This window comes from Platichthys flesus, chromosome 4 (genome assembly GCF_949316205.1).
Source record: "Platichthys flesus chromosome 4, fPlaFle2.1, whole genome shotgun sequence".
In the NCBI taxonomy this organism is placed as follows: Eukaryota; Metazoa; Chordata; class Actinopteri; order Pleuronectiformes; family Pleuronectidae; genus Platichthys; species Platichthys flesus.
Window position 1 is genome coordinate 11,142,001 of NC_084948.1, and position 17,183 is coordinate 11,159,183.

Genomic DNA, 17,183 nt, shown 5'->3' on the forward strand with positions numbered 1-17,183 from the left:
AACCACTTTTGACATTCCAACCACTACTCTATTCATATAGTAGTAACATATCATTCTCAAAATGTCATATTTGGAGAGAAGGATGAAAGAGCAGCGAGTTTACTCACCATCAAAAGAAGAAACAGTGTATGAAACCGTGACATTATCACTGATGGAAATTATTGAAAATTTTAATGATTTGTTTTTCTTGCAATATTGTGACAAAATTGCACTTTGAGCTTCTATTTCTTTAACATTAAATAACTATAAAACCCAGCTTCAATGGTCACAATGCAACAATAGTATTCATGATGGTGGTGGTTCACATGAATAAATTAGGTATTGTGGCTTGAGTCCTTCGCTTACGGCCATACCACCCTGAACACGCCCGATCTTGGAAGCTTATCAGTGTCGGGCCTAGTTAGTACTTGGATGGGAGACCGCCTGCGAATACCAGTTGCTGTAAGCTTTTTACAATTTTCTTTGCAACCAGAAGAGGGTGCTGCTACTGCTGCTTCACAGGAGAAGCGTCTGGGAAAGAGTAGGAAAGACTGGCCATCAAAGAAACGAAGGATATGGAACACACACATCATCACTGAAGGAAGAGAGTGAACATTCAAAGGACTTTTGACATTCACACCACTGCTTTAGTCATGTAATAGTAACATATCATTCTCAAAATGTAGTATTCGGAGAGAAGGATGAAAGAGCATCGAGTTTACTCACCGTCAAAAGAAGAAACAATGTATGACACCGTGACATTATCACTGAATGAAATTATTGAGAATTGTCATGATTTTTTTCTCTTGCAATATTGTGACGAAATTGCACTTTGAGCTTATATTTCCTTAACATTAAATAACAATAAAACCCAGCTTCAATGTTCACAAAGCCACAACAGTCATAATGATGGTGGTGTATATCATGACATGTATAAATAGGGTATTGTGAAGAATATGAAACCCTGACACAATTAGTGAAGGAATTTTTTTTTTATTTTAATTGTCAAAACACTACTTTATTTTTGTAGTATTAGCAAATCATTGTTCAACCATAGATCTCGGAGAGAATTGAACCTGCAATTTATTGTAAAACCCCAACACTGTAGGCGGCAGTAGTGCACCGGAAACTCGATCATCCGGGCATTTGCCAAACTACGCTTGTATTACGCTTGCGTATTTTCCCACGTAAACCCACTAGGGGTATGGTTGTTAACAATAGCAAGTACGTACATCTGGCGTAACTGTCGTTTGTGAATTCCTCTAAAGTGCGACCATCGTGTGGCCGCCGTTGTTCGTCGCGCCTCCGCCAGAACACAAGTCAACACACCGGTGGATCGCAGAAAGACCGCACAGTCCTGAAGGAAAGAGAAATGTGGTGGTAGCCGATCGTGTATCGAATAAGATCGTCGTCAACTTTAGGAAATTACTGCTGGAGTGAAGGTAGCGAGGTTTGTGACCATTTCTTTGTTTGCACCCTAACATGCAGTGGTTAGCCGCTTTGCTAATCTTAGCAGTTAGCTAGCTTACCGCTTCCTCCACGCTGGGCCATCTCAACATCAAGACTGTAACGTCGCTTAATATTCACTGAAACTCCGATGTGACTCGCTGCAACTCATCCATTTGTGATAGTTTTCACTTTTATATATATTCAATGATAGACAAATAAAATCTGATGATACAGAATGGTTTCACGTTTATGTATCCGCTGTTCACGTAGCCATGTTTTAAACCAGTTGAATAAGAGTTTACTTGGCCTGGTTGATGTTTTCCCTGGTGCAAATAGACGAGTATCATTGTCTGTCGAATCATCAAATTTGATTTATTACAACCTTTTCACTCACTTTGCTTAGTGTGTATATTATGTGGTAGTATGAAAACAGGAGTATTAGGTAATACAGCCGGACGGAGAGTTCATTGTGCCAATGTAATAAACAATGTTTGACCTATTCGTATAAAAACAAACATTTGTATTTCATTAACCTTTCCTTAGTTTCACGATTACACACACACTTAACTGATATCGTAAAACTGGTTAGTATTTCATATTTTTTTGTGTATGTTTTTTATTCTCAGTGTTGAGGCACCATGGCGGCTACCTTCCCCTACAGAGGGGTCCCTCCAGCAATGCCACCAGGTGTACCCCCTCCTGTGACAGTGCCAGACTACATGTCTGAGGAGAAACTACAAGAGAAAGGCATGTCTTTTTCCCTCAAAATACAGAAAATATATGGTTCTATGTTCAATAATATGGTCATGCGTGTGAGGTAGTTATAATGTGTTAAATGTCCTCCACAGCAAGAAAATGGCAGCAGCTGCAGGCAAAGCGCTACTCAGAAAAGAGAAAGTTTGGATTTGTGGATGCTCAGAAGGAAGACATGCCACCTGAGCATGTCCGCAAGATCATCAGGGACCATGGAGACATGACTAATAGAAAGTTTCGCCATGACAAGAGGGTCTACCTTGGGTAAAAATGAATAATAAAACAACAATATGTCTAGTTGAAAGTCCCCAAATTTTTGTTTGCAGGGTAACCTTTCTAGATGTCCAATTACAAAGTGAAGTGTATATGTTGCCTTAATTCACAAAACTTTGGTTTGTGGTAGATGGAATCCAACCACTCCTCCCATAGCTCATCCTGTATCTTTTCCTTTTTGTTGAACAGTGCCCTCAAGTACATGCCACACGCAGTTCTGAAATTGCTTGAAAACATGCCCATGCCTTGGGAACAGATCAGAGATGTGCCTGTTCTCTACCACATCACTGGAGCTATTTCCTTTGTGAATGAAATACCCTGGGTCATAGAGCCGGTCTACATTGCCCAGTGGGGGTAAGTGATAGTGTGCTGTTGGATGCTCCTAAGAACTCAGTTCCATAGCACATTTTCTTACAAACCAGCGAAATACATACGTGTGTATTTTGAAGTAATTGCTTATACTCCTCGTAGAACCATGTGGATCATGATGCGTCGTGAGAAGCGTGACCGCCGGCACTTCAAGCGGATGCGTTTCCCACCATTTGATGATGAGGAGCCGCCGCTGGACTACGCTGACAACATCCTTGATGTGGAGCCACTGGAGGCCATCCAGATGGAGCTGGATAATGAAGAGGACAGTTCAGTTGCTGAGTGGTTCTATGAGCACCAGCCCCTCAAAGACACTTCCAAGTAAGCTCACCCATCAGACGTGTTAAGTTTTACAAACTTATGTGTTGCTGGTAGAATGAAAAAATAATAAATTTGTGTCCTCAGGTTTGTGAATGGCACCACCTACCGTCGCTGGCAGTTCACACTGCCCATGATGTCTACACTGTACCGTCTAGCTAATCAGCTGCTGACAGATCTGGTGGATTTCAACTACTTCTATCTCTTTGACCTCAAGGCCTTCTTCACTTCTAAGGCCTTAAATATGGCCATCCCTGGGGGACCAAAGTTTGAGCCACTGGTGCGGGACATCAACCTCCAGTAAGCACACCCTGTTTTCAATAAACGACAGAGCTATACACTTTATGCTGTTCATAGCTATGACTGTTCAAGGCCACTTTATCCTCATGGATGTCAACAAAAACATTTAAACTTTGTTTTAAATATTCATCTATTTAAATGCCTAAGTTGCTTTCTCTCAAATGTAAGGTAAGAACAGATGCTAAATGATTTTTGCCATAGCTGATCCCCTTTGTTTCTCCCACAGAGACGAAGACTGGAATGAGTTCAATGACATCAACAAAATCATCATCCGACAGCCCATCAGGACAGAGTACAAAATCGCTTTCCCCTACTTGTACAACAACTTGCCACACCATGTCCACCTTACCTGGTAAGAAATTGCTTAAATTGTGAACTGTTTATTAATAAAAAAGTAATTAAAATACATTGCAGCAAAATAGTTTGGATGTAATGAATTTTAACTCCCTTGAACTTGCTTATCCTAAAACTTGTGACCTTGCTTTTTAAGGTATCACACACCAAATGTGGTGTTTATCAAGACAGAGGACCCAGATCTGCCGGCGTTCTACTTTGACCCGCTGATCAACCCCATTTCACACAGACATTCTGTCAAGGTAAGTGTGACTGATGATCCACTTATTGGCAGCTTGGAAACGTTTAATATATGGCACTTGCAACAAAACACAAGCAAGGTTGATAGACATCCTCTTACAAAGGCGCACTTGCATTGGTATGCTTGTCTGTGCGTAAGAACTAGAGGAATATTAAAATGAATGGCGACTTCTATTTCTGGCTGCAGATGCAGCTGGCCTGTCACCACTCAGATATTGCTTTTATTTTGGTTAATTTGAGATAAAAATTCACCCTAATACCATTTCTGACATCTTCAATACTCAAAATTGCCTTACTTGTGTTACCCACTCAGAGTCAGGAGCCTCTGCCTGATGATGATGAGGAATTTGAGCTTCCTGAATATGCGGAGCCCTTCCTCAAAGAGACTCCACTCTATACAGACAACACAGCTAATGGCATTGCTCTGCTGTGGTCGCCAAGACCCTTCAACCTCCGATCCGGCCGCACAAGACGTGCCATTGACATCCCCCTGATCAAGAACTGGTGAGACATGTTGGATCAAGATCGTGTCTTATCGAGGTGTTAAATGGTAATTTTCTAAAAGTGCTTTATCGTGGGTGTTTTTACAGGTACCGTGAGCACTGTCCTGCAGGACAGCCCGTGAAAGTACGTGTATCATACCAGAAACTTCTCAAGTACTATGTGCTCAATGCTCTGAAGCACAGACCACCCAAGGCCCAGAAGAAGAGGTGAAAATCATAAGTCACTTCTTATTTTTTTAACTCATCTTTTTTATGACCTGTTAACATGTTCCCTCTGTTGTCTTCAGGTATCTGTTCCGCTCCTTCAAAGCTACCAAGTTCTTTCAGTCCACCAAGTTGGACTGGGTGGAGGTGGGCCTGCAGGTTTGCAGACAGGGTTACAACATGCTCAATCTGCTTATCCACCGCAAGAACCTCAACTACCTGCATCTCGACTACAACTTCAACCTGAAGCCTGTCAAGACACTCACAACAAAGGTACAATTTGATCCATCTCTTGACCCGTGTATGAATTGATTTCATGTTAAGCTTAACGAGTTTATTTAGCAGAATCCATCATTTTTCCCATTGTGGGAGGGATTATGTATAAAAAGACATTTCTGTTTTGTCATTCCATCTTTTGTGCAAAGCACAAAGTTTCAGTATTAACTGACCAATTTGTTCTTATGTTTGTGTCCCACAGGAACGTAAGAAGTCCAGATTCGGCAATGCCTTCCATCTGTGCAGAGAGGTGCTGCGTCTCAGCAAGCTGGTGGTGGACAGCCACGTGCAGTATAGACTGGGAAACGTTGATGCTTTCCAGGTTGGTTCTGGCTATGGGGTTTACATTGCATATACCGTCTAATTTAAAGGATAACTACACTCGCCCACGATATTTGCTTTTTCTTCTGGAAGCAATCTCACTGACTGCTCAAGTGGTGCCATTTCATGTTATTTGGACATGGTTTTGGTTATTTTACAATCAGTTCCCACTTGGTCAATCTAACACACTTCTCTTTTTTATTGTAGTTGTCCGATGGAATTCAGTACATCTTTGCTCACGTTGGCCAGCTGACAGGCATGTACCGCTACAAGTATAAGTTGATGAGACAGATTCGGATGTGCAAAGACCTGAAGCATCTCATCTACTATCGGTTCAACACTGTAAGTACACTTACTAGGATGTTGATCTTCCCACTGTCTAAGAATTAAAGATCATTCATTTAGCACCTTTTAGAAAATATGCAGAATCACACACTTCATAAACCTAAAGTCATAATTCAAGTTTTGGTTCCTCTGTCTGTGTTTGTTTGATTAGGGTCCTGTGGGCAAGGGTCCAGGTTGTGGCTTCTGGGCTCCCGGCTGGAGAGTGTGGCTGTTCTTTATGAGGGGTATCACTCCACTGTTGGAGAGGTGGCTTGGGAATCTGCTTGCCAGGCAGTTTGAAGGTACATACAATTTTATTTATTTGAGAAACAATTGGTGTGATGCACACAGCCTGAGGTATTGGTTGGAAGGAACTAGCAGTTTAAACAGCAGCTTTTTTCAATTATCACAGGACGTCACTCAAAGGGTGTGGCCAAGACAGTGACCAAACAGCGTGTGGAGTCTCACTTTGACCTCGAGCTACGAGCTGCAGTGATGCATGACATCCTGGACATGATGCCTGAGGGTATCAAACAGAACAAAGCCAGGACCATCCTTCAGCACCTAAGTGAGTCCTGGAGGTGCTGGAAGGCCAACATCCCTTGGAAGGTCAGTGCATCACAGAGACGACCTCACTGTACTGTATGTTAAGGGGGACATTTGATCATAGGATTTGTGTAACTCTGCAGTTTCTCAAGCACCTGAAGTGTTTGAGTCAAGTGCTTTGAGGCTAATGTCACCTAAAGCTATCTGTTGAGTAAGAATGAAACGCTGAATATTCATTCTTTCTTCCCATCATTTCAGGTGCCAGGCTTGCCCACTCCAATTGAGAACATGATCCTGCGCTATGTGAAGGCCAAAGCTGATTGGTGGACCAACACAGCCCACTACAACCGTGAGCGAATCCGTCGCGGAGCCACTGTGGACAAGACCGTGTGTAAGAAGAACCTGGGAAGACTGACTCGTCTGTACCTGAAAGCTGAGCAGGAGAGACAGCACAACTACCTGAAGGTAACCGACAGACCCTCTCATTCACGTGTACATGTCCAAATATATGAATCCATTCATTGTATTTCTTTGCTTTTTCTGAACCTTAAAGAAATTTCCCTCCCCTACATTTGCTAGTACAGTAAATATATTTAGTTCATATCAAACTCCAAGTTTTGAATGAATCCTCCTACAAAGGCGCACTTGCATTGGTCTGCTTGCCTGTGCGTAAGAACTGGAGGAATATTAATATGAATGGTGGCTATTTTATTTGTCTTTGGCTGCAGCAGCAGTTTTTTTCTTCACCATTCAGATATTGGCTCTGTAAATGTATACCCTGATTCTAATGTTTGAAAGTTTACATTTTGTCATCAGTAACTTGTTTTCATCTATATTTTCTAAACTTGATACACAAATACCTTGTTTTTTTCCCCCACATTCTTAATTGACGTTTACATTTTCTACTCACAGGATGGTCCCTACATCACAGCTGAAGAGGCAGTGGCCATTTACACCACCACTGTTCACTGGCTGGAGAGTCGGCGGTTCTCACCCATCCCCTTTCCTCCTTTGTCCTACAAACATGACACCAAGCTGCTCATCCTGGCATTGGAGAGGCTCAAAGAAGCATACAGGTAAACATAATTCGCACACGACCAACGTCATCAGCAAAGTTTCAGCCAAACCAGGCAACATACCAGTGTCAGAATATATGTTCTATATTATTCATTTTGATCTCTGTCTCCTAGTGTAAAGTCTCGTCTGAACCAGAGTCAGAGGGAGGAGCTGGGGTTGATAGAACAGGCCTACGATAATCCCCACGAGGCCTTGTCCAGGATCAAACGTCACCTGCTCACACAGAGAGCCTTCAAAGAGGTCAGGACCAACACAAACAGATACTTTAATTTGATAGACATCCTCTTACAAAGGCGCACTTGCATTGGTATGCTTGTCTGTGCGTAAGAACTAGAGGAATATTAAAATGAATGGCGACTTTTATATCTGGCTGCAGATGCAGTTGGCCTGTCACCACTCAGATATTGCTTTTATTTTGGTTAATTTGAGATACAAATTCACCTGATATCTTCAATACTCCAAATTGTCTTACTTGTGTCCTGAAATTTCAAAATGAGTATTCTCAGCAGCATAGTTTGTTACCCATCGTGCTTTTTTCCAGTGTCTGAATGTTTTTGTCTTTTGCAGGTGGGTATCGAGTTCATGGACTTGTACAGCCACCTGGTGCCTGTGTACGATGTGGAGCCCCTGGAAAAGATCACAGACGCCTACTTGGACCAATACCTGTGGTATGAGGCAGATAAAAGACGCCTGTTTCCACCCTGGATCAAACCCGCTGACACCGAACCACCGCCACTGCTCGTCTACAAGTGGTGCCAAGGTCAGGCTTGTCATGTTAGAAAATAACCAATAATAGAGGGTTATTGTATGATGTTTGATCATCTGATTGTGTAATATTTTCTTCTGGATTTAAGTGGCATGAAACTGATTTGTTAATCACGGGGGCTCCAGGTTGGACAATCCCGCTATGTTAACGTGAAAAACGATCAACCTTTTGTTTAAGAGCTTTTTGTTTCTTGTCCTCAGGCATCAACAACTTACAGGATGTGTGGGAGACTGCTGAGGGAGAGTGCAACGTGATGCTGGAGTCTCGCTATGAGAAGATGTATGAGAAGATTGATCTGACATTGCTCAACAGGCTGCTGCGTCTTATTGTCGACCACAACATCGCTGATTACATGACAGCCAAGAACAACGTGGTCATCAACTACAAGGTAAAATAGGTCGTGTATAGCTCATTATCTAGACTAAATAGAATTTAAACATAGTTGATTAACTGTTTCCAATATATATATCTCATTTTTATGCATTTAAGATGTTCTTTAATGGCTGTTTGATAAGGAATTTTTTTTGGACATTGTCTCCTGTCTTTTCTCTGTCTAGGACATGAACCACACCAACTCCTATGGCATCATCAGAGGGCTCCAGTTTGCCTCATTCATTGTACAGTACTATGGCCTGGTGATGGATCTGCTGGTGCTAGGCTTGCACCGTGCCAGTGAGATGGCCGGCCCACCTCAGATGCCAAACGACTTCCTCAGTTTCCAGGATACGGCTACAGAAAGTGCCCACCCAATAAGGCTTTACTGCCGCTATATTGATCGCATCCACATCTTCTTTAGGTGGGATTTAATAACTAATCACAACCCTTCCTTACTGGTCTTGTTTTTTTCTGCCAAAATGTTTAGAATAAGTTATTCAAAAAATCAATCTCTTCCAGGTTCTCTGCTGACGAGGCCAGGGATCTGATTCAGAGGTATCTGACAGAGCATCCCGACCCCAACAATGAGAACATCGTTGGTTACAACAACAAGAAGTGCTGGCCCCGTGATGCTCGCATGAGACTGATGAAGCACGATGTCAACCTGTGAGTTCCACCTCAAGACTGTCACTAATAAACGAGTACTTTTATTGTAATGTTAAGGCTTAGTGTTGAACATTATACACATTCTGTCAAATTGCATATAAAGTGTTTGACCAATGGCTGTAACCTTTCCTATCTTATTTTCCTCAGTGGACGCGCAGTGTTCTGGGACATCAAAAATCGTCTTCCCAGGTCTGTGACCACCATCCAATGGGAAAACAGCTTTGTGTCGGTCTACAGCAAAGACAACCCCAACCTGCTCTTTAACATGTGTGGTTTTGAGTGTCGCATTCTCCCCAAGTGCCGCACCAGCTACGAAGAATTTACTCACAAGGATGGTGTGTGGAACCTGCAGAATGAGGTGAGGAAATAAAGCCCAAAATAAGAAATTGACACTGGCATCTTCCAAAACCATTACTGCTTCATTTTATTTTCAAATGGTGACGACCACATTCTCTCTCTGTTCATGTGTAGGTCACTAAAGAGAGAACCGCACAATGTTTCCTGCGTGTGGATGATGAATCAATGCAGCGCTTCCACAACAGAGTGCGTCAGATCCTGATGGCCTCTGGATCCACCACATTCACAAAGGTCAGCAAACAACTTTATGCCCCAAAACTCCAGTGGATAAATACAAAAAAGCAATCGTCAGGAAAAAAACCAATATCTGAATATTTCAGCATGTCGTTTTTACCCTCAGATTGTGAACAAATGGAACACGGCCCTGATTGGCTTGATGACATACTTCCGTGAGGCTGTGGTCAACACCCAGGAGCTTCTAGACCTGCTGGTGAAGTGTGAGAACAAGATCCAGACACGTATCAAGATCGGTCTGAACTCCAAAATGCCTAGTCGCTTCCCCCCTGTAGTTTTCTACACTCCCAAAGAGCTGGGTGGCCTTGGCATGCTGTCCATGGGTCATGTGCTCATCCCACAGTCAGACCTACGGTAAGGCAGTGTACTGAATATATATTTTTTTCCTCGTAGATAGATTTATTGTAAATATATTAAGTCAAGGTGCCACATCCAAATGAATTGTTTTTTATTTCTCTGCCCCAGGTGGTCTAAGCAGACTGATGTGGGCATCACTCACTTCCGGTCTGGAATGAGTCATGAAGAGGACCAGCTGATTCCTAACTTGTATCGTTACATTCAGCCGTGGGAGAGTGAGTTCATCGACTCTCAGAGGGTCTGGGCTGAGTACGCACTCAAGAGACAGGAGGCCATCGCCCAGAACAGGTAAGGATTTTAATTGTCAGCTTCTTAAAGTTGAATAGCGAGGATAGATTGAGCCTTTGTTCTACAATGATAACTATTTGTGTATAAGAAAAGAGAGCTGAAACTAGATGATAACTGTGTTTTTCTATTTCAGGCGTCTGACCCTTGAGGATTTGGAGGACTCGTGGGACAGGGGAATCCCCCGTATCAACACCCTTTTCCAGAAAGACAGACACACACTGGCTTATGACAAAGGCTGGAGAGTCAGGACTGATTTCAAACAGTACCAGGTATGATGGAGACCCCCTGGTGTGTTAATGGGCACCACTTAATTAAGAACTGAATTATTATCAGATGCAATAATGTCACTGGTGTAAAAATGCAACAGTCGAAACCTCTCTGTCTGGGGCATATGAATTATATGTGGAAGTCCCCGAGTGTAGACACTACAATATACTGCTAGTTGGCCTTAAAGCTATAACCTGACCTTGTGTATTGTCGGGAAAGAAGGGAGGAAGTTTTTAATAAGACATGCACTATTCTCCTAATGGTGTACGGATGTAATGTGTGCAGATGGTCAAAAATTCCTCAACAAATATGATAAATTAAATATTTTGCTCTGAATGCCAACGTCCATGTGGATATTGATCGCTTTCCTGTCTTGTCTGAGTGCAGGTTCTGAAGCAGAATCCATTCTGGTGGACTCATCAGAGACACGATGGCAAACTGTGGAACCTGAACAACTACCGCACAGACATGATTCAGGCTCTGGGTGGTGTGGAAGGCATCCTGGAACACACACTCTTCAAAGGCACTTACTTCCCCACATGGGAGGGTCTCTTCTGGTGAGTGCACTTAAACATAAAAAATGCTTTTAATGCATTATAGGAATTGAGGACTGTGGCACTTCACAACAATCGCATTACCTGCTTTTTCTATTCCCCTCTGATTGTGCACATGCAAAGGACCTGATTTCTTTCACATGAAATTAAATTCATTAAAACAACTTCAACTTTGTTTCTGGTTTTTAGGGAGAAGGCCAGTGGCTTTGAGGAGTCTATGAAATGGAAGAAGCTGACAAATGCTCAGAGGTCTGGTCTCAACCAAATCCCCAACCGTCGGTTCACACTGTGGTGGTCACCCACCATCAACAGAGCCAATGTTAGTAAAAGTTAAAAAATCTCTTAACAGGTCATGGACATTAACGGTGGTTGTGGTTCACACTTCCTGCACTGGCTAACAGTTTTAACCCTCTTATTGTTTCTAGGTGTACGTGGGTTTCCAGGTGCAACTTGACCTGACTGGAATCTTCATGCACGGAAAGATCCCCACACTGAAGATCTCCCTCATTCAGATCTTCAGGGCTCACTTGTGGCAAAAGATTCACGAGAGCGTTGTCATGGATCTTTGTCAGGTACGTCCAGTACTTTAAATCTGTAAATCTGCCTTTTTATTTTCCTTCTGCATCCTGACAAACTCAGTCAATATGTCAAGATGCTACTGCAAATAAAACACGTTGTGACCAACTGCTATGAATTTGTTTTACAGGTGTTTGACCAGGAACTGGATGCCCTGGAGATTGAGACTGTACAGAAGGAGACCATTCACCCCAGGAAGTCGTACAAAATGAACTCGTCTTGTGCAGATATCCTCCTCTTTGCATCGTACAAGTGGAATGTCTCTAGACCGTCTCTTCTCGCTGACTCAAAGTATGATTTCTGGAACATTATTCACAGTATGATACTGACAGAAAAAGATGGAGAATGCTAAGAATTCTCCCCAGTACAAGGAAGACCTTTTACATGAGATGTGATGCATTAAAGGCAGTTATCTTTTTTTGTATGAATAAAATTGTTCATCTCCTTCTACAGAGATGTGATGGACAGCACGACCACGCAGAAGTACTGGATTGACATTCAGCTCCGCTGGGGTGACTACGACTCACATGACATCGAGCGCTACGCCAGGGCCAAGTTCCTGGACTACACCACTGACAACATGAGTATCTACCCCTCCCCAACTGGGGTGCTCATTGCTATCGACCTAGCCTACAACCTCCACAGGTAAGGATTGGTTAAAGCACAGCTATGTGACCAGTTATGATGGCAATATTAGATGATTAACATAATCAATGCTATTATTATAGATTAGCTTTTGCATGATTGTCCATTATTTTGTACAGGACACGGAAAATATGTTACACAATCAACATAATCTGATTTGCCATCTCTATTTTCTTCACATTCACATATTTTTTTACTTAAGTCAGTAAACCATTTTATCTTTTCCATAGTTGCATTATAATGCTATTAAAAAGACAAGACACAGTAATATTATAATGTTATAAGAGTACATCTTTGTGGATTTAAGGTTTTTAAAAACAACTAGAAATCTAGAATAAAATTAATAGATATCTAGACAAATGACAAATAAATGCTTGGCACCATCTCCTAGAAATAAGCATCCACTTGATCATGTTCACAAATGTTCTGCAGCTGCCTGTTAAGTTTTCACACCAATGTGCTAAGTTGTTGTATATGAACACAACTGTCAACGCACTTGAGCTCATACGGCATGTTTGGTTATTTAATTTGTTCTCCCTCTGTAGTGCCTATGGTAACTGGTTCCCGGGAAGCAAGCCTCTTATCCAGCAGGCCATGGCTAAGATCATGAAGGCCAACCCCGCCCTGTATGTGCTCAGGGAGCGCATCCGCAAAGGTTTGCAGCTGTACTCTTCAGAGCCCACTGAGCCCTACCTGTCCTCACAGAACTACGGCGAACTCTTCTCCAACCAGATCATCTGGTTTGTGGATGACACCAATGTCTACAGGGTCACCATCCACAAGGTGAGGGCCGACAACTTTTTTATTATCAATTGAAAATAAATATATTGCTTTTTGTTTAGGAATATTAAAATGACCCATGTTTTCCTTGTCAATGACAACAGACATTTGAGGGTAACTTGACCACGAAGCCCATCAATGGAGCCATTTTCATCTTCAACCCCAGGACTGGTCAGCTCTTCCTCAAGATCATTCACACATCTGTGTGGGCTGGACAGAAACGTCTGGGACAGGTACAACTTTACTACAACTATCTTGAACTCTTACTATGGTCAGTTTGGGTTTGTGTTTAAGAGAAGGGCTTCTTAGTGTCTTTTTATAGTTTGTTTTGTCCTGTTCTTTGTCAGTACAATACCTTCAGCATATATCACTGGGATGAAATGATTTTGAATTTGAACATGATAACAAAATAGTCCTCAAATACATTACCCTTGCACTTAAAACCGGTTCTACCCCTTTGGGTATATGTCACTAAAGTTTTCAATTCTTTCTCTGTAGTTGGCGAAATGGAAGACAGCTGAAGAAGTGGCTGCCCTGATTCGCTCCCTCCCTGTAGAAGAACAGCCGAAACAGATCATTGTCACCAGGAAGGGCATGTTGGACCCTCTGGAGGTGAGGTCGCACTGAGAACTGCGAAAATCATTTTGGAGCCTTGATGCATCATCTTTTTGTTTGGATACATACGGTCTGTGCCTTCCTGTCCTAATACCATTTGTTTTCTTTGTGCAGGTCCACTTGCTTGATTTCCCCAACATTGTGATCAAGGGCTCTGAGTTGCAGCTGCCTTTCCAGGCCTGTCTGAAGGTGGAGAAGTTCGGAGACCTGATCCTGAAGGCTACAGAGCCTCAGATGGTGCTGTTCAACCTCTATGACGACTGGCTCAAGACCATCTCATCTTACACAGTGAGTTTCACCCTGCACAAGAGATTCAAATCAGGATTATATGGATGGTATCAAATTCATATAGATGTGTACATCTGTATTGAAGTTCTTCTGTTGTATTTGATCCCACTGGGAAATTACGAATCAAGCTGTTAGAAAGAGTCTGTGCTTATTTATCAGCATAAATGATGGGTACTAACAAACCTGAGCTGATCTAAGGTTATTTACCAACCCAGCCATTCGGGTGCTATTTTTCTTTGGTTAAATCAACTAATTCGCTTGTGTAATAAGTTTGTGTTTGGTTGTCTGCTCCATCTCTAGGCCTTCTCTCGACTCATCCTGATTCTCAGAGCGCTCCACGTCAACAACGACAGAGCCAAGGTGATCCTCAAGCCGGACAAGACAACGATTACCGAGCCTCACCACATTTGGCCCACACTTACTGATGAGGAGTGGATCAAGGTAGAGGTGCAACTCAAGGACCTCATTCTGGCTGATTATGGCAAAAAGAACAAGTGAGTATTGTTTTGGATTGATATTCTTGAGCTAAAATGAAGGCATAATGTAGCTCGGATATTACTTGTAAAATATCTTTAATATAACAGAATAAAATCAGACTTGCATTAAGTAGTTAATGCTTCCTTTCTCCCTCCAGTGTGAACGTGGCCTCACTGACACAGTCTGAGATTCGTGACATCATCCTGGGTATGGAGATCTCTGCACCGTCACAGCAGCGCCAGCAAATTGCTGAAATTGAGAAACAGACCAAAGAGCAGTCGCAGCTCACCGCCACACAGACCCGCACTGTCAACAAGCATGGTGACGAGATCATCACCTCCACCACCTCGAACTACGAGACGCAGACCTTCTCATCCAAGACTGAGTGGAGAGTGAGGTATGCAGGCAGTGTTTAAGTTTGTGTGTGTTGAATTCAACTGTTATTATGGCAATCATAAGTTTAACTCTTTTGGTTTCAATCTCATTCGGCTTTAATGTTCCTTGTTTGTCACCTGTCAGGGCTATTTCTGCTGCTAACCTCCATCTCCGAACCAACCACATCTACGTGTCGTCTGATGACATCAAGGAGACGGGTTACACCTACATCCTGCCCAAGAACGTCCTCAAGAAGTTCATCTGTATCTCAGATCTACGAGCACAGGTACGAATGTTGCGTCTGCGTTTCTCCACTAGGGCCCTTCATCATGTGCGTGTGTGCAAACTAAAGAAACCCTCTCAGTCCTTGTTCAACACGTTCTGAATCTGCACTGTGTTCCAGATTGCAGGTTACCTGTATGGCACCAGCCCACCAGACAACCCCCAGGTGAAGGAGATCCGTTGTATCGTCATGGTACCACAATGGGGGACGCACCAGACTGTCCACCTGCCCAACCAGCTGCCTGGCCATGAATACCTTAAAGTAAGACACCTGGAGTGTGACAAATTGATGTTCAGTAGTTGAACCAACTCTTTTCCTTTCAAGTTTTTAACTTCTTTCCTTTATTTCAACAGGAAATGGAGCCCCTTGGCTGGATCCACACCCAGCCCAATGAGTCACCACAGCTGTCCCCTCAGGACGTCACCACCCACGCTAAGGTCATGGCTGACAACCCTTCATGGGACGGAGAAAAGACCATCATCATAACCTGCAGGTAGGTGTTAATACAAGATGCTATCCGTCTATAAATTGTTGTTTATTATTTAAGCTGCTTGATGTTTACTATGAATTAGAAAAAAATATTTTTTGGACTTAAGAGCTATCACAAGAAGCGGTATGTAGGAAATGAACTGGTACTTAAATGTATTTTTGATTATGGTTTTCAGCTTCACCCCCGGCTCGTGCACACTCACAGCCTACAAGCTAACACCCAGCGGCTACGAGTGGGGTCGTCAGAACACAGACAAGGGCAACAACCCTAAAGGTTACCTGCCCTCCCATTACGAGAGAGTGCAGATGCTGCTCTCGGATCGTTTCCTGGCCTTCTTCATGGTGCCTGGACAAGTCTCCTGGAACTACAACTTCATGGGTCAGTAGCCGTAGTATTTTTTTTTTTTTTCAGATAAGCTTTTGTGTACTATTTCATTGGATGATTAATTTGCGTCAAACTGCCAGGTTACATATGTGATATCCTCAGTGCCTGATCTTCTGTTCATCTGTGACACAAATCGTTGGCACACATTGATGTTTCCGCTGTGCCCCAGTTTCAGTTTGATTGATTTTACTTTCACACTGGTTCACAGCTGAAAATCTCTATCATGCTGAAATGCAAAAAGTCTTTTCATTCCTCACATTAATGGACAGTATATTGTTTGAATTACATCATCATGATGTATTTAGGCTAGACTGCTATAATTGAGTGCTCAAACCGGGATTAGCAGAATAGATCACTAAATATCCATTCTTTCAACAGGTGTGCGCCATGATCCCAACATGAAGTACGACCTCCAGCTGGCCAACCCCAAAGAGTTCTACCATGAAGTCCACCGGCCCTCGCACTTCCTCAACTTCGCCTCACTGCAGGAGGGCGAGATCTACAACGCCGACCGAGAGGACATGTATGCTTGAGTCGACACATCGCTCCCGATACATTTTGTAGATACCTCTGCCATCCTCATGTTGAGTCGGACCAGAAGAGCCGCTGTAATTTTTCTATCGAACATGTATAACTGTGATGGTTGGAATTTTTTTTATGAAAAGGCTTCAGGAAGTTTTAGAAACCTGTTAATCTTTTTGTTCTTTTTTTTTCTACGAATGTTGTTCTTTTTCTTGTTGCCCACTCTGTCTCCCTCCCTGTTTTGGTCAAGGCTTCCTTGAGTAAGTCTTGAATCATGTGGCTCCTCCCTATGTGCATCTGTGTGTAGTTTTCAGCATAAAATACTTTCAGTGTAATATTTGGTAATGACATCATCTTTAAACGGGGAAGATTTCTACTTTCCCTCAGCTCTTTTGAGAAATGAAAGCTGTATTTTCATGCCAGTTACTATGTTGTACTGTACACCATGTGACATTGTAGCTTGGGTTTAAATAAAAATCAAATTTTTTATAAACATTTGCTATGTTTTAATGTTATCTGTAATAAAGCTACTTTCAGACCCACACTGAAATCTGGATAATCTCCTGCTATTTTCCAGACTGTCTATTTGTAAGAAAGC

General features: G+C 42.5%; 1 protein-coding gene across 1 annotated transcript; it reads left to right on the forward strand.

The window, feature by feature from the left end:
• The first annotated feature begins 1,262 nt into the window (after positions 1 to 1,262).
• Positions 1,263 to 17,083, forward strand: prpf8 (pre-mRNA processing factor 8). The gene is made up of 43 exons (XM_062385495.1): positions 1,263 to 1,429; positions 2,055 to 2,175; positions 2,277 to 2,445; positions 2,644 to 2,808; positions 2,926 to 3,144; positions 3,229 to 3,441; positions 3,668 to 3,793; positions 3,932 to 4,037; positions 4,349 to 4,539; positions 4,626 to 4,745; positions 4,826 to 5,015; positions 5,221 to 5,340; positions 5,547 to 5,681; positions 5,836 to 5,965; positions 6,076 to 6,272; positions 6,468 to 6,674; positions 7,122 to 7,285; positions 7,400 to 7,526; positions 7,854 to 8,046; positions 8,253 to 8,440; positions 8,610 to 8,848; positions 8,947 to 9,093; positions 9,241 to 9,451; positions 9,565 to 9,681; positions 9,791 to 10,038; positions 10,150 to 10,329; positions 10,463 to 10,598; positions 10,984 to 11,153; positions 11,340 to 11,469; positions 11,576 to 11,722; positions 11,857 to 12,017; positions 12,180 to 12,371; positions 12,917 to 13,154; positions 13,256 to 13,384; positions 13,650 to 13,763; positions 13,881 to 14,054; positions 14,355 to 14,548; positions 14,689 to 14,928; positions 15,051 to 15,192; positions 15,310 to 15,450; positions 15,543 to 15,682; positions 15,855 to 16,057; positions 16,442 to 17,083. The coding sequence occupies exons 2-43, from the start codon at positions 2,067 to 2,069 to the stop codon at positions 16,594 to 16,596; spliced, it is 7,017 nt and encodes a 2,338-aa protein (XP_062241479.1). The 5' UTR covers positions 1,263 to 1,429; positions 2,055 to 2,066; the 3' UTR covers positions 16,597 to 17,083.
• Positions 17,084 to 17,183: the final 100 nt, after the last annotated feature.